The sequence below is a fragment of the Malurus melanocephalus genome, unplaced genomic scaffold (assembly GCF_030028575.1).
Source record: "Malurus melanocephalus ecotype Western Australia unplaced genomic scaffold, MMel_1.1 scaffold_150, whole genome shotgun sequence".
Classification (NCBI taxonomy): domain Eukaryota; kingdom Metazoa; phylum Chordata; class Aves; order Passeriformes; family Maluridae; genus Malurus; species Malurus melanocephalus.
This window is the reverse complement of record NW_026623382.1, coordinates 1,162,369-1,185,491: the sequence shown is the minus strand read 5'-3', so window position 1 is coordinate 1,185,491 and position 23,123 is coordinate 1,162,369. Positions and strand designations below refer to the sequence as shown.

The window sequence follows — 23,123 nt, the reverse complement described above, 5'->3', positions numbered from 1 at the left end:
TAAGAGAAATTGTGAAGTTTTATTCATATATACAAATGGTTTCAGTATTCTTCCATGTACACCAAAAACAATAGTACATTTACTACAAGCCATCTGTGCAAACACGGAGTTGAGAGCAAATCAAAAAGAAGTAATTAGCACATAACAGAAGTTAAACAGTATAAACAGATTGATTACATTGCCACAGATATGGCATCACCATTGTCTTCCTGCACAGCTGCACAGTGTAGAATTGAAATGCTTAGGTCAATAYTAAGAATGCGACCAGCTGTGATTCAGCATTTTCTTTTGCTCTAACTGCAAAATGGGACAGAAGCTGGACTTCTGGCTAGTGGAAGTCAGAAACCTTTGATATAGGCCACTTCTTATTTGAATGAAATATAGAAACCTAGAAAACTGTGACAAATTGGGCAAGAACTCCAAGTTTCAACAAAAAAAATCAATCACAAAAATTCATGTCCAAAAATGTTATTTTGCTCCAGAAAAAGATACAGTAAGTATTATAGACTACTATAATCATGAACCAAACCTAAATTTTTGGTTTCTAAATTTAGATGATGTTATGACATATACATATATATGACATAAATGTTATGACATGTAATTGCTAACCATAAGTGCAAAAGCTACTTCATAATGATTTCTGTTTGTTTCTAACAGAAGCATGACCAAGCATTTTATGAAACTTCAAGGGAATTAAAAAAAAAAAAAAGCAGGCAAGGATAATTTAGATATAAACCCATTTGGCCTAGTTAGCACTCACGGTTCTGTGTGCTGAATGTCAAAGTTAAGCATGTAACTCTGAAAAAGATTAACAGTGGAAAAAAGGGCCAGATCACAGCCTTGGCCAAGATGTGTATGTTAAAGTAATGAAGTGATGACATTCCAGTGCAAGRGCTGAGACTTCACATTTACATAGGTAAGTAAACACCCTGCTTTAACAGATACACTATCAACCACTAGWTGAATTTATCCTTAGTAAGATCAATGTTTACTGACTAGCTACAAAAATGATCCAAAGCAGCAGAATAACCGCAGCAAAGAGATATGAGAGCTGACTTGAGAGTGAATGAACTCAAGCACCACACAGTGCAGTTTAACAGTGGCAAATTGTAGCTGATTTCAGACATGCTCTGAGACTGCTYTGACTGTTAGCTTTGAAAACCCAAACAACTGAAACTGTGAAAGAATGAAGGATAACTTCTTAAGAAATTCTTATAGCCAATGTTATTTTTCATACTGGTAATACTAAGAAAGTAGTAATACAAAATAATAAGCAGATGCACTCTTGCCCTTTGAGTTAACTCTGACTTTTGCCTTGGACAAACAGATAGGAAAATATGCCAACTGTACATGTATCAAGACTTAACAAAAGCATTTACTTCAAGTTAGTTTAACTAAATCCCTCTTCTAGCAGACTGACTATTCTGATTTCTCAGAGATGAAATAGCAAGCCTAATACAGTTGAAACCCAAGCCTAGCAGCTCTAATCCTAGCTACTAAATGATATTAAATTTTTGGTGAGATATGTAGGAATATACATATATTCTGTATGGGATTAAATAATGTAAAAAGAATATCCCACTAAGACATTCTAACTTGCCATTAAAACGTTTTAATGGTTACAAGGCAAACATTATAATATTCAGTGTAAGAATGGTGCTAAACTTCACYTGTTTACTGCCTTCCTGCCTATACAGATAACATATGRAAAGTCTACAACTGCTGAACTGGTCTACTTGTTTAAAGTGTAGCATTATTTCCACACACCCAGGAAAAAATCCACTTGCATGAATCAAGTGCCTTAGGTAGGAAATTGTGATAGAAAAGGAGACRTAAGTACTTAGAAGTATCTGGGAAAAAAACTGACACTGTAACAAAAAGTATGAACTGAAATTACCACTGTTTTTATGCAAGCATTTGTCCTCTAACATCCACTAAAAASAGCTAAATTGAGATTTAAATTACAAAAATTTTGCTCATAAAGAAGTGCTCAAATGTGGAAATATTACTTACATAAAGCCACTTCAGATTTTCCAAGCAAGCTCTTTGCTAATACACACATTAAAAATTTACTTTCATAGCAAATTTAACAAAACACCAAGTAGTATACTTACCCACCCACAAAGCAGAGGATATAAAATGCAAAATAAAATATAGCGAAGGGTCCAAAAGTTACTAGAAAAAGCACAAGGCCAAGACTTCCCCATCCCCATATGGAAAGACTGGTCTGTAAACAAGAACACACAGAGAAGAATAATTAATATTATATTCATGCAGCTTTAAGTCTCCAGAGCAATACTTGTAGTTTCTACGAAGTTCGATACATTTTTTAAATTAGAGATAAGTTCTGCTTGATAAAATAAAAATGAGCTTTGTTTTTAAGAGTATATTGCTATCAAGTATGTCCCCCATTATATTGTGGCTAGCAATCCAGTTTAGCTGACATTAAAGCATTTCTCTTTCAAATACTGTTCCTCATCTCTCACTTCAAACACAACTATCGTCCTCTAAGGTGCCACTTTTCTATTCTCATTTTGTGCACTTTTGTTTCTTGAGATCCCTTCTTCCTCACCTCTGCCCCATCCTCACCCTGCAAGAAGTTCTTCACCACCTCCTAGGACGAAGCAGGCTTTGTGATAGAAGAGGAAGAGACAGAATGCAGCCTTGTTTTACACATTTAAACATGTTATTTTCTACAACCAAGCAATGCTGTTTCTTCCCTAGACCGAAGCATATACAGGGCTAAAGAGGTGTCCCTTTCTCCAGTCAAGTCAGGCCAGAGGCGCACCAAATAATTGGTACAAATACACTGTTACTCTTCCCTATAAACAAAAGGGAGGGAAACTTCAGAAACTGGTACTTGGGGCCAGTGGTGGGGAGACGAGGGCTGTTTGAAAAGCCCATGATGAAGTTAAAGTCAGCCACAAGAGCACTGGTGGGCTCGTAGGATTTTGGCTTTGATATCTGGCAAAAATAAAACAGGCAAAATTTCACCTCCTCTGGCAGTCTCCAGAGTATGAGAAAACCAACAAGATTACAGACAGATACATGTATGTACAGACATATAAATACATGCATGACAGGCAAAACCCGACTTATCTGAGCTACAATAGTTTTTAGATCAACACAATAATGGAATGCAGTCAACAAASCTTATATAAATTTAATTCAATCTAGTTTCTAGTTCAATATGGAAAGCATGTTTCAGCCAAGTCCCAAGAGTGTGAAACACAATGATGACAAGTATTTATAGGCCACCAAAACTGTTCCAGCTCTAAGGTTCTCCATTTTGTTGTTGTTGTTGTTGTTGTCTAATTTACTCCTTTCCTAACAGTGATCAAATGACATCYTGATGGGAACTCAGACAACTGTGTCAACAAGTAACACCAAGAAAGAATTTAAATAAACTTGTCTTGCAGTTTGACACTTAGAAAATAGAGACTGAACTCTCAAATTTGCAGAGTCCTTCTCTAGCTTTTAATATGTAGCAGCTACAGCTCATTTCTCTCAAGGGACTATTTAGATTTCATCTTTTCATCCTAGGCATAGGATTAAAAAAAAATCAACATTTTCAAAAATGTTTTAAAAAATCCTATAGACAATGAAAAAGAAATAATATAAATTAAGAYTCCTATATAAAGTAGCTTTGATTGTTTTCTGAGAGCAAGACCAAAAAGCAAAATTACAGCTCTGAAGACAGATTGTTTCACAGACCTAAACTATAATAACCAGAATTATTTAATTTTTTCCTAGCAAAAGTTTAATGGAACATTGAAATTATATCCTATTTCTTTCCTAAATAAACTTTCTTAGCAAGAGATACAAGCTGTACTRGCTTTGTTCTTAGTGTCTGAGGCTGGGAAAAATTAAACATACAAGTATGCAGATGAGTGCAATTAAAATGCCGCAATTAAAAAAAATGTATTGCAAGTTATTCAGTTCTCCTTAAGCTGAGAAAGTGGTTTATTAGATAATACAAACCACACAACTAAAATGCTGAATTGGCACTGCATTTAAAAAAAAATCTAGTTCACAACTGAGTAGAAGATTTTGTTGTTTTGTTGACTCATAATGTAAATGCAGTAGATAACTATGGCCTTCCAGACCTGAAGAGAACCTACAAGAATSATGGAGAGAAACTATTTTCAAGGACATGTAGTAGAAGAACAAGGGGGAATGRCTTCAAACTGAGCATAARTTTAGATTAGKTATTAGGTGAGAGGGTGGTGAGGCACTGGAACAGCTTGTCCAAAAAATCTGTGGACGCCTTACCCCTGACACTGCTCAAGGCCAGGCTGGATGGGGCTTTAAGCAACCTGGTCTAGAAGAAAGTGTTCCTGCCCACAGCAAGGGGGGTGGAAGTAGATGATCTTTAAGGTCCCTTCCAACCCAAACCATTCTAGGATTCTATGATAAATGCTTAGGAAGGTAGAGAGGAGAGACACACCAGTTGAAAAAAAAAAAAAAACCAACAGAAAACCTAACCTAGCAAATGTAACAATTAACTAAAACATGAGATCCATTGCACATCTGCATTTCAATAACAAAAAGAAGATTCTACATATTCATACTCTCAGAAATACATTCTAAAACCTCTGCAGAGCACTACAAGTATGATAAGGAAGATATGCACACAGAAGATAATATTCAGCGATGGTCTTTTTATGTCAAAAAAYCATTATGTCTAATCACATCATTCAAAAAGTTTAAGTTCTAAATATGGGATAAGCACTCTAAATGACTTAATTAAACTAGATAGATGTACATTCAGAGTTGGATGAATGCATAATTAACAAAGAAAGCTCTATAACTCTAATAAATAAAACAGCGACCTTTTGTCCTATGCTCTAGTTTTGCAATTTAGCATATGGCTACAGAGATTCAAATCTCATTTGGTATTTTAATAGGATTTCTTAAAATTCGTACAACTTGGTACACTGCAGGAAGTACAACAGATATTAGCCCAATTCTTGTATATTCTAAATGAGTAGTTCATAGTCTTACAGTTTTTGAGACATTCAAAGGGATTAAATCATCAGGATGGTATYCTTTCTCCTGACTGTAAACAAAACATCCCTTAACTCCACATTTCTTATAGGGACTTCAGCTGTGTAACTCYTAGGGAAAAATAAATTAAAACTTGCTTTAGCAAGTTCTTTAAACATCAAAACCAACTCTTCTTGAATAGAACATCCAAACATTACACAAATATGACTACACAGTTGGTCAGCATGAAAATAGTTAAGGTATTTAAATTCAAACCCCACTTACAGCTTATTTCCAAATTTATTTTTTTTTCTAATGTTAGTTTTTTAGAARATTCACAGATTACTAAAACACTGTCTAGCCTTACTAAAGTTAACTGCAAGGTGAGTGCTTACCAGTCTTTCACTCTTAACAGAAAGAACAAACCAGTCTTCTGAAGAAATGGTATAAATGCTGGTGTTTAGGTCAAAGCTACTCAGACCCTGTAAAAGAAGCTGACACGCCCTATATTGGGAGGGCAAACTTCCAAGCTGAACTGGCATAGTGCTATTCACTGACTTTCAAGGAATTAGGGACAGTTACCTAAAGGCTAAAGTAAAACACAGGCCTTAGTCCTGTGGAGGCATGGTCAGGAATATACTGTGTGCATACACACAGACAAAGTATGTTTATTCCATGTCAACAGCTGTTCCACTTCATCAATTTTAGTCACTTTTGCTTACCACCACTACACACACTGCATGTTTGTCTCACCATCATCACTTCTTAGCTTTCAAGTCTAAGATTTTACAAAGATTTATGCAGTATATTACTAAGGTCAGACATATATAATGGGCTAATGTAGCATTGTGGTCACACAAGGTAATTTTCTTTCCACACTTGGAGTTACTTTAGCAAAATAAATTGCARCTGAAGGACAGCACTGCCTGTAAGCTCAAACAGTGCACTGCAAAGGCTCATCAGGTGAGAGAAAACACACAAAGGTGAATATTCATGTGTGCTTGATTCCGCTTTTACAGATAACAAAACTATCACCTCAATGACATCTGTTGGTTTTTTTTTAGGTTTTGCAAATTATTCAGACTGAATGCTTTAACACAGTATACAGCCAGGTATTAAAAGCAGTACATAAAGAATTTGCTTTCTTACACATRTCTGCTTTTTCTTTCTTTGGTTTCTGCTTCCTAATCAAGGCAACATTTTGATTGTCTTATCTGTATGCCATAATGGCTAGTAGTGCTGAGCTCAGACTATGTGACTTAACATGACCATCCACAGAAGCTCCTAGAAATCCAAAACAGCAATTATTTATTCCAGTAACAAACACAAGTATGTCTTACTAAATAGTAACTTCAATAGGTTTCTTATTTGCTTAATTCATCTGACAATCTTTCAGACCTTTGCCCCTCACCTATTTTTAAGAAAGACGGTCAGTCTTGACGCATCTTTCTCTAAAAYAATTCACCAAGGTAATGTAGATTTATTGTTTGGATTTAAATTAGCGCTGTTAATTTTAACCTGCACTGGTGGTAAGGTAATGGTAATGTTAATGGTTATGCGCTTCTGGTTTAGGGAAAAGCAAGTGCTACTCCACAGGTCCAGATGACAGATTCTTCCTCGCCTCCCCTCTGCCACTGAACAATGGACACTTCTCATGACACTCTGGGTGCCACCATCCTCCTACTCCAGAGAGAAGATCCTGTTCCAGGCRCTTGCCTCTCTTCACAATTCCCACACATATTTCACAGTAATTGTGGTTTCAAGTTCGGAGACACAGTTAAGAGAGGAAACAAAGAACACCCATATAGGAAGGTTGGGCTATGGAATCATCTGCTTGTCAATCTTAAAGCTGTAGCAGAATACAGTTTAAGTCTTTCAGTAGCATCCAATAGACTGGTACCACTTGGGAAGATTTGTGTTATTTTCAAATGTAGTGGTTGCAACAGAATAACCTGAACTTTAAAAGAACAGCAACATTTAAAAAAAAAAAAAAAGTTTCTTGCCTCACAATTCTTTCACTCTTTTTATCAAATTACATTTGTCCATTRATATTTTTAAAGTTACAGCAGCTGGCCTGTTCGAAACAGACACCAATAACCAAACTATGTTTTCTCATTTCGGTAGTTTAAATTATTAGGGYTTTTTTTAATGCCTCCTGTGGGCTCACATTAAAAAAAATTGTCAGGGATTGCATTTACAGTAGATGTCAAGTTTAATTTCRTTAATTCCACACATCTGCCTTTTAATTTGACTTCCATTCTGAGTGTAAATGGAACATGTTCACATATAAACCTTTCTATAATTAAGGTGAGTGTCACTTTTGTCAAGTGATTAAAAACATTATTTTAGGTTTCAAATTACTGTCTCTTCACTAGCATGACAAGTAAAATTGGAAAGCTGTACCAACTGGAGTGCCAATTTCACTGCAGTGAAATTGTTATGTTAYACTACTCAGATAAATATTTAACAATTGTGAACTAAACCATTAACAACTTTCTAGTTACATTCTCCTATCTGCCAAAGATAAAGCAATCATCTGAAAGACGTGTCAACAGGGCTTTGAGTTCTGCATATCATGATTTCCTAACTACACTAAAGGTCTCTTCTCAACCTCTTCCTTCTTTACTTTTGCCCTTTTCCTTCCTTAGCCCAAAAAGGCAAAGGAAAACAACACCCTAAGCTCCACTCCTACTTCCCACTGTGAAAAAAKAATTATGGTGAATCTACACAATTATATACTGCAGTACTCACAAGAATATTCATGGGACTTTAAATCTTTTTTTTAAGGGTATTACATAGTCTATTTTGCTTCTATTGTTTTACACTTAGATTGGGGTTTCTTTCCTGAAGAAAGYTTAAAATAATTAAGTATATAAATAAATACTACTAATCTTTTCAATAAATAAAAGAACTCATGTTAATTAATATTAAGAGTTAAGAAGGCTGGCCAATGAAGTTTCCTCTAGGTAAGTGCAGTATTCCTGCTGATCCCTCCTGCTTACAGACRCKGGAAACTCTCTGTTGCAAGCAAGARTCCATCTGTCTCCTCTCTCCCTCACCCCCTCTTCTTCCGCTCAACGCACRCTTTGTATGTCAAAGGGCTTAATTATTTAACAGTTGGATTAATTCAAACACAATCACGTCTAACTGCACTGAGTTGGGCTTTTCCTGCTGTTCCTCACACTGCATGAAACAGTAAAGCTTTTGGGATCATTTTCCCCTACAGCCTTAGACATCCAAGGCGGTCTAACAGATTAAGCTATTATATATTATAGGCAATAATTCTTCATCTCTATTCACTACTACTGCAGTTTTGACTGTTCCTGGAACTCATTTTTAGAAGTGCAAACATTTAAATGAAAATAAATGTTAACATTTTCTTAAAATACGTAACATTAAAGTGTGTAACTAGAAAGTTATTGTGCACATTACTTCAATTTTAGTACATATCCAAAGAGCAGCAAATTCCATTAATAAAACTTGACTGTTTGAAATAATCAGAATATTAATATACAATTTCTAATATAATTAAATTTTTTTTAAGTTATGGTCCATATTTTGATACAATTGGGTTTGTTTCACAAAAAGGACCAATCTTCTGATTAATACTTACAGTTCTATAAGAAACTGTATTTTCAACGCCAAACTTTCTTCTCAAGTGAATAAAGTAAAATTCAGCCTGAAGTCAAGAGTCAAGATTATTTTTTCTTCCTCTCTCACACCTGCTTTGCCACCACTGCTGATCATTACATGAAATTAGGAAGCAAAATGTTTCATTTTAAACTGACCTTCATTTTACTAGCCTTTATTTCCAGTGCTAACAGYTTCTTTATTATACAGCAGAACTATCAGCAAGGCACAGAAAGTATCATGTAACCGTTTCTTGAGGGACCTAAGTACTTCACTCACTATGAGAAAAGAAGAGGCTACTTTCACAGACGCACATTATTTCTGACGACATGCTTGCATTAAAGCCCACTCTGAATAATGTTTTCATGTAAAGGATAACGGGCTTTGGTCAAATTAAAAAGAAGCACTTGAGCATCTTGGATAGCAATGAGAAATAAGAGATGGAAGTCCCACTTTCTGCTACTTTCTTGAATATTCAAGTGACAAACTCATCTTTAATACAAATTCCAAGAARGTGATTCTGTCCCTTGTAACAATCCATATTGATTTGTATCCAAGCCATTTATTTATTTGGACAGAAAGCAAGACAAAAAGATAAAAGGTTTTAGAAWCACCTTAGGTGATTGAAACAGGGCCAAGCTTGACAGGATTGCCTAAGGTGATCTAAAGGGAGAGAATAAAGTAATCCCTCTATCTTGAATTCAAGCCAATGAGATAATCTAGACTGTTCTACATTCAGCCTCTGGATAAACAGATTACATCTATTTCAAGTTTCTCTMGTGCAAAACAGTGGCAAAGCAGAGAAGGGGGGAAGCCTGTAGAATCCTTATCACATGAAAAACCTGTCTGTTCTCCTACATAGATAGAAATAATGAGGTTACATGCTTTAAAGTCAATAAACTSTTATTGTGTACTTCATTTGTGACTACTGCTCATGCAGCATCTTAAGTTTTTTACTTTACCGCCTCAAACTGCGTCAAGGAGTTAGCCAAAAGTTCTTTTCACCCATTTTTTCTTCTTTCACTGCTAAAGAAACCTGATTCCACTGAATAAACTTTTAAGAATCATGAGCTGTGCTTTAAAAAAAAATTCTACCACTTCAGCTGGTGGAATATTTATCTGGATGAAAATGCATTAAATGAGTCTCTCTCCACAAGAATCAGATCTAGCAGTCATCTCTTTATTTTCCTAATAAAARCTTGCAGACAGACTTCACAGATACTAAACAACTAGTTGCATAGCACATGTTTTTAAAAAGATTTCTTCATACCTTAAGAGCTGTGCTTTTGGAAGGTAGAGAAGTAATCTCTTTAGTCCTAAACTGTTCTTCCATGGTAGTAGTAACTTCAACTGAGCATCCYTTCTGCCAAGCAATAAGCATCTGCCTATTCCTGGAACTTAAATCTCCATTACATTTGCCCAATTTATACCCTTACTAAAAGAATTTATGAAAAGATTATTTATACAAACRTATTTTGGACAGAGTCTTCTGTTCAAAGGCAATGCACTATTGAATATTACCTTTACAGGGAGGCCAAAATGGAAAAAGATGGGTTATAAGAGGTTTGATTGCTTTTCTTCAAATAAATCCATTGTTTTTCTTATGAGATACCACACAATTTCACAGCAGTAGCTGTGTGCAAAACAGTTTGTGCAAACTTGAATTGACAAAATCAGCTTTAAAAAGAATAAATATAAACATGCACAAAGATACCTTATCTGCTTTGGAAAATCTTGTTAACTTCAAATAATCCCACTACAATAAAAAGTGAAACGAAGTGAAAGTGCATAGTTTTTACAAGTACAGAGGTGTCAAAGACATGAARACATAAAATAAATTACATGCAATTTTTAACATTTTGGAACTGCACACTATAGCAGCAGTTATGGAGTGTTATTTTGTGCTTTTTCCTAAACAACTCATCACACGTGAACAGCAGACAACACCTTCAAATTTTACACTGACAAAAATACTAAGATTTTTGTTTCTACCACTTGATGACTTACTTGAAAGTAGCAGTAAGCAAATAATTATTTTCAAACAAACTCCTTAAGATCAGTAGTTTCCTCTAAACAGACTAACAAACCATACATTTCAATTTATATGTGCAAGATGTGTGGTTTTTTTTTTACTGAGAGTTAAACTTACTGTATGTGTTTATACATATTTCACATGCACATAAACACTATATATACACACACAATCCATTACTTAAGTTCAGCGCAGGAAGATTTAGTCATTAACTTCTGAATAAACTTTTAGTAGTCTGGCTTTCTCAGGCTATAAAATTAATCATCCAAGGGTTTTGTTTAGTTTTTTAAACCACTGGTAATATTATGCTGCTATTTACTACTTGCMGCACAATTTTCAGCATTATCCCACTAACTTTAAGATGCAACTGCTTTAGATGCAATATTGTGGCTTACTGTGGGTTTTTTTTCTTTGAATAGTACATACCACAATCTAATAATCCCAAATAAGTAACATTCCTCATCTAGATGAAAAAATTATTTTAAAAATAYTAAGCTAAAAACGTAACTTTAGAATATTTTTATCAAGGACTGCACTAAATATAAAGATTGTCCCTACTTGCCTTATTAGGTCAGGTTACAAATGTGAAAGAATACAAGTGGAAGAAGCTAATTCACATCATCTATCATAATCGCCAGAAGAAGTCCTCCAGTAACAGACATACTCAACAAGACCAAAAATTARTTTCCACATTGTCCCTAGTGATCAAGGCTGTTGTCTCTAAATACAGTCAGTAATACACTAATTCCTTTGTTGAATTATTTTGGCAAATGAAATAACATGGTTAAAACCCTTTTACAACCCCTAAAAAAGTTWGTTGTTATTTTTTAATTTACTAAAAAGGAAGAGAAAAGCTGTAAGCAATAATGTAGTGTTCATAAAGGAAAACCACATGCAGTTTCTCACCTGTAATGTCAAATGTCACCTTAAGGAATTACTGTAATTGCTGTCATGGAATGCAAATAACTTAACCTTTCCAGAAAGTCAGCATAAGTGATTTCTCAGACCCTACTGGCAGAAGAGCATCAGCAAGAAAGAAGGTCCAGGCTAGGCAGGAAGGAAAAATATATGCCAGTCAGCATCATCTCAGTCCCTAAGAAGGCTGTGAGCAACTAAAAGAGACTGACCAGGTGCAAGTCATGTCTGATAAACCCAACTACTTTCTATGATAAGGTGAATGATGCTGAGGACAAGGAGGTGGGGCTTAGATAATGTGCACTTTGCCTTTAGCACAATATCCAACAGCTTATTTATTACTAAATWGGTGGGGTATGGGCTGGATGAGTAGATTAAAAGGCAATTGAAAAACTGGAATGGTTGATGCAAAGATCAGTGTGATCAGTGGTACAGAGCTCGGTGTGCAGTCAGTAACTAGGTGGGAACCTCCAAGTATGGGACCGACGATACTCAATGCCTTAGCAATGTGGGTGAGGTGGCACAGSGAACTTCCAGTAAAAGTGTGCACAGAATCCGAAAGTGGGGTGAGCACTCATTACATGGAGGATTTAGAGGTCAACAGGCTGGAGAAACAGGTTAACAGGAACCCCATTAAGTTCCACAAAAACAAGCACAGGTTTGCATTTGGGGTGGAATAACCCTGGGCCACAAGGCAGTGTGGGGCTCACTCTCTGAGAAGCAGCTCTACAGAAAAAGACCCAAGGTGCGCTGTAGGGTGAACTTGAGTCAGCAGTGTGCCCTTGTAGCAAAGGTGGCCAACAGTATTCTACCCTCCATCAGCAGAAGTGTCACCAGCAGGGACAGCAGAGTGATCCTTCCTCTCCACTTGGACAACCCCGGTGTACTGTGTCCAGTTTTGGTCTTCCCATTACAATATAAATCAATCTGGAAACCAATGTACAATATAAAATTTCACCACAAGGGATTTTGTGCTAGAATAAAATATATTCCTGTCATGAAGCCACACACTGGCTGCACTAGCCACCAAGAGAAAGGTAGATTTAGAAAGTTTGTTGGTGCTCCCAGTTAACATTCTCACACTCTTTGAGAAGTAACACAACTTTTAAAAGTATTACCTCYTTCCCCATCTCCTTGGTGCTCATATTTGTCTTCAAAAACAAACAAACAAGAGTAGTAGTTTCTACACACCTACCAACAACGTAATAAAGAGCCTAAACACTGGATTCTGAAGAAATAGCTTCCAACATTGTATTCTGACTTCCATATTTTGGCAGATTTTTTTTTGTTCCTGACCTCAATCAGTGCCAGTATCATGAACSAGTTTCAGTCTGGCAATGACAATTCCTTCGTTATATCTAATTCCAACTGGCAATGACAATCCCTTCATAATATCTAATTTTTTATCAAAAAATGTACTAGTTAGTACTAGATAGTTCTAAAAACTGTTGTGGAACTATCTAGTGCTTTTTAATCTGCACTATAATTAATGAACTGGAAAATTAAATGGATACAAAAACAGAACTTCAATAATCAGAGTATGTACCATAYAGAATTTGCAGCCAGTACACAAATAACAAGTAGGATCCCAAGCTGCAAATATAGTACATTTTTGATAAATTTAAAACCACTGACAGAATACTAGCATTGTCTTCTGGACATTGTGATGTTGCTCCATTGTTTTCTTCTAAAGTTTAAATTTTATACTGTTCTTTGGGTGCCACAGGTTTTCTCCAGTTACAAAATCCAGAAACTCTGTTAAAACCACTATTTCACTACAAATTCCCAGTGGTCTCAGAGTACATCTGAACTCCTACAAGGCCAAATTTCGTATGAAGCATGCTTACTGGATGAAGACAAAATAACCATGGAAACAGCTGTTATACAAAATGACGCAAACCTTTACAAAGCTGGAGTAAGCCTAAAAACTTCCTGTTCCTTGCAACTGTTTTTCTGGACAGARTATCATCCAGTTGCACAAAATAAAGCAAGAAAAAGAGATTAGTTCAGTGTCAGCAAATTTTTCAATAGTCCATAATATACAAAAAATCTGCAACTTCTTTAATAAGCAGCTGATGCCTAACTCTTCACAGAAGGGACAGTGCCAACACAAAAAATCAGCACTCTGATTTTGCTGTGAATCAGCAAAAAAAAGCCCTTAACGGGGGGGGGGGGGAACTGTTTAAATATTATTGTCTTTTCCCAATGGGACAAATGTAATGGGATTATAACAGAAAGAAGTCAAATCTTTCCCCTTCATATGTTTAACATTCTCATTTCCCAGTATGTCCTACAGTCCTTATTGCTTGTGTGCCTTACCTGCTTGCCTTCCACAGATGTTTGGCTCACCATCCCTTTTGGGAAGGCTTGCTCACTCTGTGAATCTCTTTCAGTCCTCTCTGCACTTTTGCCTTCCCCTGAATACAGTCACTGAGAAAGCTGCTGTCAGCTGCCTGCATAACCCTGAGAAAGTCCACCAGTTTCATAGAGTGATTTGCTGCAGAACACTGCTGACAGCACTGCAGGTAAGGAGAGTGGGGCCTCCTACCACTTCTTCCAAGACTCTGCTCCATAAYCTCTGTCCATCTGGCCTCTCTATGGAAGGAAAGAGCCTGTTTAGTATCCAAGATGAATCCTTTAGCCTCCTCTTCTTCCTCACACAATATCTRGGCCCAGCATGTTAGCTATTTCCTGGATACCTCCCAGGCTCACATATTACCTCTCCCACGGAGACACAAAAGAGGGAAAGCAAGTGTRAATATCTACAAATAATATTTACATAAAGGGACAGTTCTATGAACTTGCTGGAACACTTCATTCTTATACATGGAATATTTCCAACAAATTTAAATGGATTTGGAGAGGAAGGAAACCAYAGAAATGGTGCATCCACTCTTGCCACTTCACGATTACAGACTGAAACTAATTTCACATCAAACTAATTGAGTCATTTGACTATCCAGCTCTCAGGGCAAGTTTAGAGAAGGTATCTAAAAACTTCAATCATTGCCACTTGGCCAAGAACATAAAAAGAAACCTAACTGAAGTGGAGTTACCAAACCTAACTTTTTCTGGAGGCAGAGATGCATTCAGAAGTCACAGAAGGAATAACAATGTTCCCKGTTTTCAAAAGTATGGGAATTATTTTGGATATTGATTCCTTTKAGATCTACACAGAAGGAAACTGAGAATAACACTATGCACCTCCTTAGAATCAGACCATGCAGCTGTTGATTTGGCAACTAATTCTGCATTCCACCCTCATATCTCTCCACAAGACTGGTTCACCAAGGCAAAAGAATTCTTCATGCAGTTGCTTAGCTGCTAGACCTGAAACAAGAAGCAGYCAGACCAGCTTGTGTCTGGTGGAAGTAGCCGCCAAACTAGATCCAGTGAAGTCAAACATGAAATGGTACTCCTAGCACCTTAAATGCCTTTATGCATGGAAGACATCTAAAGAAAAACATATGATCATTCCAGTGACAGCAGCAGGAAAACAAAAATAAATATACAAAGAAGAATAATAAAGAAGAGGAAAAAACACAAGAGAAACTAAGAACAAGCAAAAGAAGAACCACACAAACAGAAAGGTGGAAGCATTCATAGACTAACCCAGGTACAGAACTCCAAAAAGCTATAATGCAGCTACTTTGATCATTGGAAAAGAAACAAATCATTTTGCATAATGCATTAAAAAGAGTAAGAGAAATAAAGAGTTATGGGCAAGTCTCTAGAAATCTAGAAAGAAAAATCAAGAAGACTGCAAGCATCATGTTATACTGAGATTATAAAAATAGAAAAAATAYTTCAAAATAAAGAGAGTGCCAATAAAATGAAGCATAATTAAAAGAAACAGTGATTGGCAACAGCAGACCACCATTAACTGGAGAATTCAATAAAGGAAAATATCCAATAAAGTAAKGGAAGAACATTCAGAAACATTCATAGAAATACTGTTTGCTCTTAGTCTCACTATTGCTAAYTCATAATCTTCATAAGAATTTTTCAAGAAGCGGCAGTAGGACAACTGCCAACTGAAAGACAGAAGACCAGTACTATTTAAAGTCCAGATCTAAAAACAGCATAAATAAATATTAAASTTATTTCTAAGTTTTAAGCACATATGCAAGTCAAGCATGAAGCACAAAAGAAGCARTGAAGTATGTAGTTGTATGACCATAAAGCAAGATACCAGTACTAAGTGCTTGTATTAACAAAGAACAAATTATTTTTGACACACCTACTGCACACTATTCAACTTAAAGAAAGTGCTGACTGTGAAAAGAAAAATTTTGGTATGTGTRAAAACCTTAAATAAAACCTTATTCTGCTAGCCTAGTGTTGAAAGAAATAACTTCTTATCAAAACAAAAACTATATTCMCACAAAGTAATTTGTTCCCCACCAGAATTTTTTAATTTTATAGAAAAAATAAACAAGCCATAAAAATAATTAGCATTTCATTATATATACCATCAGATTGAATTCATAATTCAGGCATTAAATCACAAGATTTAAGACTTCTTTAATATATGATTTTACTTTACGAAGTTAATGAAATTTCCATTTGTAAGCACTGTGATCAGAAATACTAATTTGAATATATAAACTATAGATAAAAGTATTTTTCTTCCAAGTAAGTCAGAAGAGGTCAGATACCTCTATCCCAACAAGTTTCATTAAAAATCACTATGCCTGTCAGTAACAAATACAGCAAGATATGCTGGGGGGTGGAGGGGAACAGAACCACAACTGCTTGCTTGCATAGGTTTTCAGRAAAAAAATAAAAATCACACAGTAAAATACAGCTCCAATTTCAAGCACACACAGTTCCTTCAGTGAATAAGGAATTGAKACAATTTTTACTCATCCTATTACTTTCAAGGTATCACAAAAATCATTATATTATGCTTCAGAAAAATAAGCAGAGACAATGGTATAAAACACCACAAAATTTTTAGAGAAACCCAATCTAAACAAAGTTTTGATTTATTAAAATGGACATGGAGTGTAGAGGTTTAAAAAAGGCCTCACATGAGAGAAGGGACTCAAGAATCAGAGACATCTCAGCCTGCAACAGCTGTTGTTTGAACAGCAGCATKGCAAGAAGCAAGGCTCCCTCATCTCCCCAAGCCAAACAGTTCCAAGAACATTTTGACAATCAGCAAGACTTCAAAGCAATCACTCTTTCAACAGTAATACAGGTCGGACACTTGTTTCCCAAGGCATGTATATTACCAGATTTTTCACTCATCCAAGCAGTCTGGAATGCCAGATCCTGAATAAGGGTGATTGGGAACATACAGAATCGTTCTGCACTGCTTTTAGTRCCCATTAAGAGAAATCAGCCCAAGTCCAAGGCACTGTTTCATAATCAGCTGGACAGCTGCCACAAGAATTTTAGTAATTCTAGATTATTTTCTACTTGGCCTTGTCTAACMGCACTGACTGGAAGAGTAGAAATGCTGAGTGTCCTACAGGATAGGCAGGAATTCAAACTTCCTGCTCAAGTTCCCTTACACCCCAAGAGATAGCCTAACCTGCACTGCCTTAGAGGCACCAGCAGAAGTGCTGAGTAGTCATTCCTTAGAATTGCAAAAATATACTGAAGAGTAAGAATACATGATCTTACAATAGTGACATTGCTGAAATAAAAACACTCTAACACAAAGAGATTTGATTAACATAGAACCAGGATCATGCTGTTCCTCCAATAGGCATGAGATTAAGGGAAGAAAGGCAAAGAAACAGACATAAAGAAAAAAGAACACTGTAACAAAAGCACAACCGCATTTAAGAAGTTAATACTCCTCAAAGTATGTTCCCAAACTCATGACCATTCTTGGAAAGAAAATGCATCCAAAGCTCATCCTCCTACTAAACTCCAACCACAATGGGATACTGAATTAAGCATTTCAGACATCAATGGTACCTGTGAACTTTTAATTAGGCCACATTAGCCCTCACATGAATAAACACAGTTCTATTTCCATCTATGAAATAAAGAAAAAGTTCTTAAAATTTAGTATTTCTGATATCAAATAATGCTTCCAAGTGAAGTTGCATAAAGGACATCATACAGGCCATTTGATGCATGAAGGGATTTAATGGGATGCAAGCCAGCAGAGACGATTTTATCTCCTTCTCCTGCTGGCAACTAGTGAACTGACAAACTGGTGAAGCTCAAATCAAATCAGTCTTGTGCTCACTGTCTGAGAAAATAGGCAAAACAGCAGGACTGAAAAAATTTCAGTGTCACTGGTAAAACAGCTTCAACATAAACTACTGTACTAACCACTACRGTCAGACTCTATTCCATCCTGGGAAATCCCTGATTTTTCATAACATGCCACTAGAAAAAAAGCAGTTAAAAATCTGTTGGGTTTTTAAAATGTTTTTAAAATGTTTGTAAAATGTCAATGTTGGAATACACCAACAAATTTGACTCTCATTGCTTTAACTGCAACACTGAGATCACATCCCATTCTACACAAAACACAAAGTCAATCAATATTGCAACTTCTTCAGAAATCCATCTCCACTCTCTGAGGATTTTACAGGTACTCTGTTTCAGAACAACAATAATCTTTACCAGGTACTCCCAAACTCTTGACAGTGCAGGAATTGACCTCTTGCCCAAAACAAATGGAAGTTATAAAAGGAGTCTCCCTAGCTTACTCACTATAAACACCCATTTCACCTCCTCACCTCCTACCTGTAAATCACAATTATGCAGTCAYCATTTTAAGGTGTGATTACTCAGAAATTATGAAAACAAGGTTAGAGTGCTCTTGTTAAAACCTGTCAATATGTTTACATTATGAAATAATGCCTTGTTTTATTAATTTAGAAATCAGACATGACATGGTGGGAGMATAGGAATAAGCACTGATCCCAAGATTACAGTGCCCTGTACTTCTTGAAGTTTCTTGCTCACATAACTGCAAGTGCCAACTGCAACTGATTTTGCTATCATTCGAGCCTTGGTATTCTCAAGCAAGCAATTACTAGTGGGACTTCTAAATATTAATTCTTTCAGTGTTGCAAATAATTTAGATACAATACCAATGACTTCTCTTYCCTAATAATAGCAATTCTCCCAATGCTAGCTCAAAAGAAAACATGCTTTGTCATCTTTGTGGGTGGGGAGAAGATGGCAACCATATTTAAAAGAGAGATAATTCCTTAGAGTGCAACCAGACTGAGGAAATCATCATATGGAGCTCCTTCAGCTATATAACCAAACAAGCTGTTACTATTTTTGCTGATGTAAAGAAATTCTTGCTTTTCTTCTTCCATACTGTTTTGGGGAATGGTCCAAACTGAGATTTCAGAGGYGCTGCAGAACTCTGCGTTCAGTCTCAGCAGTTTAGGCCCACCTGTACACTCTAAGAATGGTCCTGAGTGTTTAGACACTATCTTTTACTAGAGCCAGCAAAATAATTTAAAACAAGTACYTAGGAATAAAAGTTAACTGTGTAAAAAGTTAATTTTCTTAATTCAAGTATTTTTCACATAGATTTAACTGACACTTCCTAAAATACGGAGTTAAAGGAGCAGTAATAGGAACAATTAATGACACAACACACACCAGGAGTAAGGGAAACCTCATCTGACAAACTRTACTGAAGGAGAAAGGTACTGGAGGAGAAAGGTGCTTTTTACCTACCAAGGCCTTGCAACTAATGCTCCGGCTAGGTATCATCCAGGAAAACACTGGCACTAAAGAAAGCCTCAGCATGCAGTTTCACAAAAGTACAGCATACAATTTCTTTCGGCACCTTGGTAAATGTCTACCTACTTGGAAATGGCCTATCAGCAGAACATAGTTCAGACACATAAAGCACCAGAGCAACCTTCCGCTGCAATGTATCAAGGAACAGAAAACRTTAATGCTACAGTACATCAAGCAGTTAACTGTGTTCTGCATCTTTCAGAGCTGTACTAATATACTTGACAATGTGCTACTGTTGCAGGAAGGCTAATTCACTAGTATTCTAGAGCAAGTTAAAACAAGCTGCTGAATCAACTTTTATTCTTAAAAAAATCAGGCTAATTTGCTTGGTTTTGTTCAAAAATAGTTCTCAGTGACTAGTAGTTAACAAAATTTAACAAAAAAAAAAACCCGTTAAACCTCTCTTATAAATAAAATGTAGAYTGTTAAATGGAAAGGAAATAGTGCTTGTAGTTAGTGAATTATCTGGATTGTTGCAATAACAAGAAATACCAACACATCAGAGCTCATTTAGTATGCCWCATTTTTATTTGTGGGTAAGAGTTTTCCTACTTTGTCAGATATCAAAAATCTTCTCAACTGTCACTAGTACTGCAACAAGTTACTCTTGCTGAGAATAAAGCTGTCAATAATTTAGCTGCTGATAAATTCTGAAGGAATTCCTCATTAAGTATCTCAAAGCATTTTAATGAGTAACTGGGGTAAAAAAAAAAGGAACCTGCTTCTCAGTTGACATAAAGCGCCTTCCTAAGAGGTAGCACAGGCTGCAAACGCAGACATTACAGGCCATCACTTTGAAAGACATCTAAAACTTCGTAAATTGATTGTAAATTGATTCAAAATCCTACTGAATGTTTGTTCCACCTGAATTTAAGACATTTCTATCCACCAAGAGCCAGAGTTGCACAACACCAGCTGCTTCCCTGTAGTCTGTGCAGTGCAGTTACCACTGCACAAGAGGCGAACAAGACAAAGCCAGTTGTCCRAAAAGACAAGAGAAAGATCATCACAACTTGTGTCCATCGTGGCCTCATCAGATGAGAAAGTGCTGAGACAGTAAGTCACACGGAAAGAGGCCACACTGCCCTGCAAAGCAGAGGAGACCTCTGATGAACAAGAAAAGGGGAACAAGTGAAAAGGCAAAGAATGGCCAACACAACAGACTAGGGAAATGATCATCACAGCAGGACTCTGAATACATGCAGACAGAGTGTACTCAACATTACTGTAGAAGTAAGTTTTATGGTAAAAAATTTGGAAATTGCATTTGCCAACTAGGCAAATAAATTTATGTGCATGGCATCTAACAACATGATTTCTGAATGCAACTAAAATAAGATGGGCAAAACGGGCCAAATAAAAAACACAGTCTTTTCTCCTGACAGAAGTGTCATCTTACCCTGAAATTACTGATTACAAAGTCCTAATCCTAACTGCATCCACATAAAACTGAAATTAATCTGCTGGAGTCAGCATATATGGATACAGTCAAAGGACTTGGAAACTGACCTTGAGAAACTCAACATTTAAGCTGCATGATAACAATACATGCAAAACCTGATCTAGTTTTCCTTCATGCTTAATTATATATTTAAGAAAAATATTTTATACATTCTTCAGTCATAAAACTAGTAGCTATATTGGGGGAAATGGATCTAAATTTTTAATGGCTAAAAAAAAGAAAATCATAGTGATCTTCTGATCTAGTGGCCATCCTGGACAATAGAAAACTTAACAAGTACACAAATATCCAGCACCAAAAACTAGCAGGTTTTGCTGCTAATGTCAGTTCATCTTACAGTCAATCTCAGGTTTCATATATAAAGACATGATCTATCAGAAGCCTTGAAACATATTCCTCCAAATCATGGCAAAGGTTCATGCCTGTGACCAAGTACAATTTTTCCAGGCTGCTATAGCTACCAAGTCACCATTGGAACACCCAGAAAAGWACACCAGAAAGGGACTCCTCCAGTTCACCTTAGGTGGGTACTGACAGCCTTGTGCTGTCTGACTGCTTGAAGAACTCCCCACAACTACTTTTCAGGCAGGCAAAGCCTGCAATTTTGCTAGACTCACTTAAAATCCATCTCCTTGGCAGAGACCAAGGCTGGAATACTTTACCTTGAAGCATCTTGTCTACAAATACCTTATGCACAGAAAGTAGAAGTAGAGGATATCAGAACCCTCTCCTGCTGACACTAAGGATAAGTGTCATAACTGATCATCACACAAGAGATCACTAAGCTTTACCTCAAAAAGCCAATATACTCTGTGTGTCCCACTCTGCAATTCACACAATTTCTGCACTGTTAGAAAAAAAAAAAATTCAGTTCCAAGATAAAGTGTCTTGGATGGGCACACACAGCCACCATTAAAAGGAACAAACAGTCCAGTATGAGGCACCGACCCAGAACGTTCTATGCTACCCTTAAAATAATCTAAATTACTATGGCTAATGCTTACGCACCACACTCACCAACTCTCTTTAATGCAGATTATTAATCCTGACCACCCACCAAATACCCTCAATGCAAAAATAGGTCATATATTTTTACAGGTTTAACACATTCTGCAAATGTTACCCTCCTGGGGAAATCTGAGATCTGTGTCTCTACAGAACTGCTTTCTTAAGGCCCTAAAACTTTGAACTGATGCAAATTGAAATGCGGAGGATACCATTTAATATCATCCAGAAAAGCAAAGCTGAAATGTCCAGATGTCAGAAAGCAAGCCTTTACCCATGACTTAAGACAACTCACTTTTGGATGAATAACCTCCACWGTAGAATAAAATGACAAATTATAAAACACGGGTAATGCAATCTTTGTGTTGGAGAAGTATCTGCACTGAGGACACCTTGTTGACATATTAAAAATAGAAAATCAATGGTTCTCTGTAGACAAAACAGAATACGGGTAAAGTCTAGTTTCCAGCAACTGGAAAGCACTGCCAGATAGTACTGCCAGATTCCCCCTTTTAGAATGCCTTTAGACACAGCAGACATTTATAGCCCACGCTGATCCTCAAATACCTGCTTGCCTCACAGCCGGGCTGCTTCGGGACAGAAACCTTCCACTACACAGAGGTGAACCAGGGCGGCCAACTTCTAATGATTACCTACTAACACAAACTCCTGCAAGCGCAGCCGAATCGCTCGGCTTAAGCCCTTCAAGAAGAAAGCAAACACGGAGCCTTTACGAAGCCACCGCGGAGGYAGAGGCCAGAGGGGCTGAAGCCGGAGCAGGCGTGCGGGGCCCAGGCGGGGGCATCTCCCCGGCGCTGCCCAGAGCCGGAGGGTTCCCTCCCTCCAGGTGCGCTCCGCTCATCCAGCCACGGSCCCGCGGCCCCACAGACCCTGGTCGGGCAGCACAGCCCGGCTGCCGGCGGTTCGCGGAGCAGGGACCGGGCCCAGCTGCCGCACGGAGCGGGCACGGCGGACCGGGCTCCACCGCGGTGCCGGAGCGCCCCGCGCCCGTCCCGCCCTGCCGGGAGAGGARAGGAGAGAGGCTGATAAGAGGGGCCCGGCACTGCCCTGGGCGAGCCGGCCAGCGCCTCTGCCCTCCGCGGCCAAGGGGGAGAGTGCCAGCCGCGGAGACAGCTCGCAGGGCCCGGCGGAAGGCTGAGCCGCGGCACTGAGCGCTGCCCGCTCGAGAGGACAGCGAGCCGCTCCCCGCGCTCCCGCACCCGGCCGGCAGCGCTCTTACCTCTGTTAACATTATTACCCCGCTGCGCTGCGGCGGCGCCTCGGCGGCTCTAGCCCCGCAGCATGGTGAAGCCTGGCGGCCGAGCGGAAAGCTGCCCCGCACCTCGCGGGGAGGCG

General features: G+C 37.6%; 1 protein-coding gene across 4 annotated transcripts in view; it reads right to left on the bottom strand.

Annotated features, from left to right (window-relative positions):
• The window catches only part of SNX13 (sorting nexin 13), a 64,646-nt gene extending 41,529 nt beyond the window's left edge, over positions 1–23,117 (bottom strand). For all 4 annotated transcript variants that reach the window (XM_057371629.1, XM_057371631.1, XM_057371630.1 and 1 more), the window contains exons 1-2: positions 23,008–23,117; positions 2,118–2,230 (exon numbers count right to left, since the gene is read on the bottom strand). In XM_057371629.1, the coding sequence (XP_057227612.1) occupies positions 2,118–2,230; positions 23,008–23,019 (125 nt within the window). In that variant the 5' untranslated portion in view covers positions 23,020–23,117. The remainder of the gene's footprint in view (positions 1–2,117; positions 2,231–23,007) is intronic.
• Between the last annotated feature and the right edge of the window lie 6 nt (positions 23,118–23,123).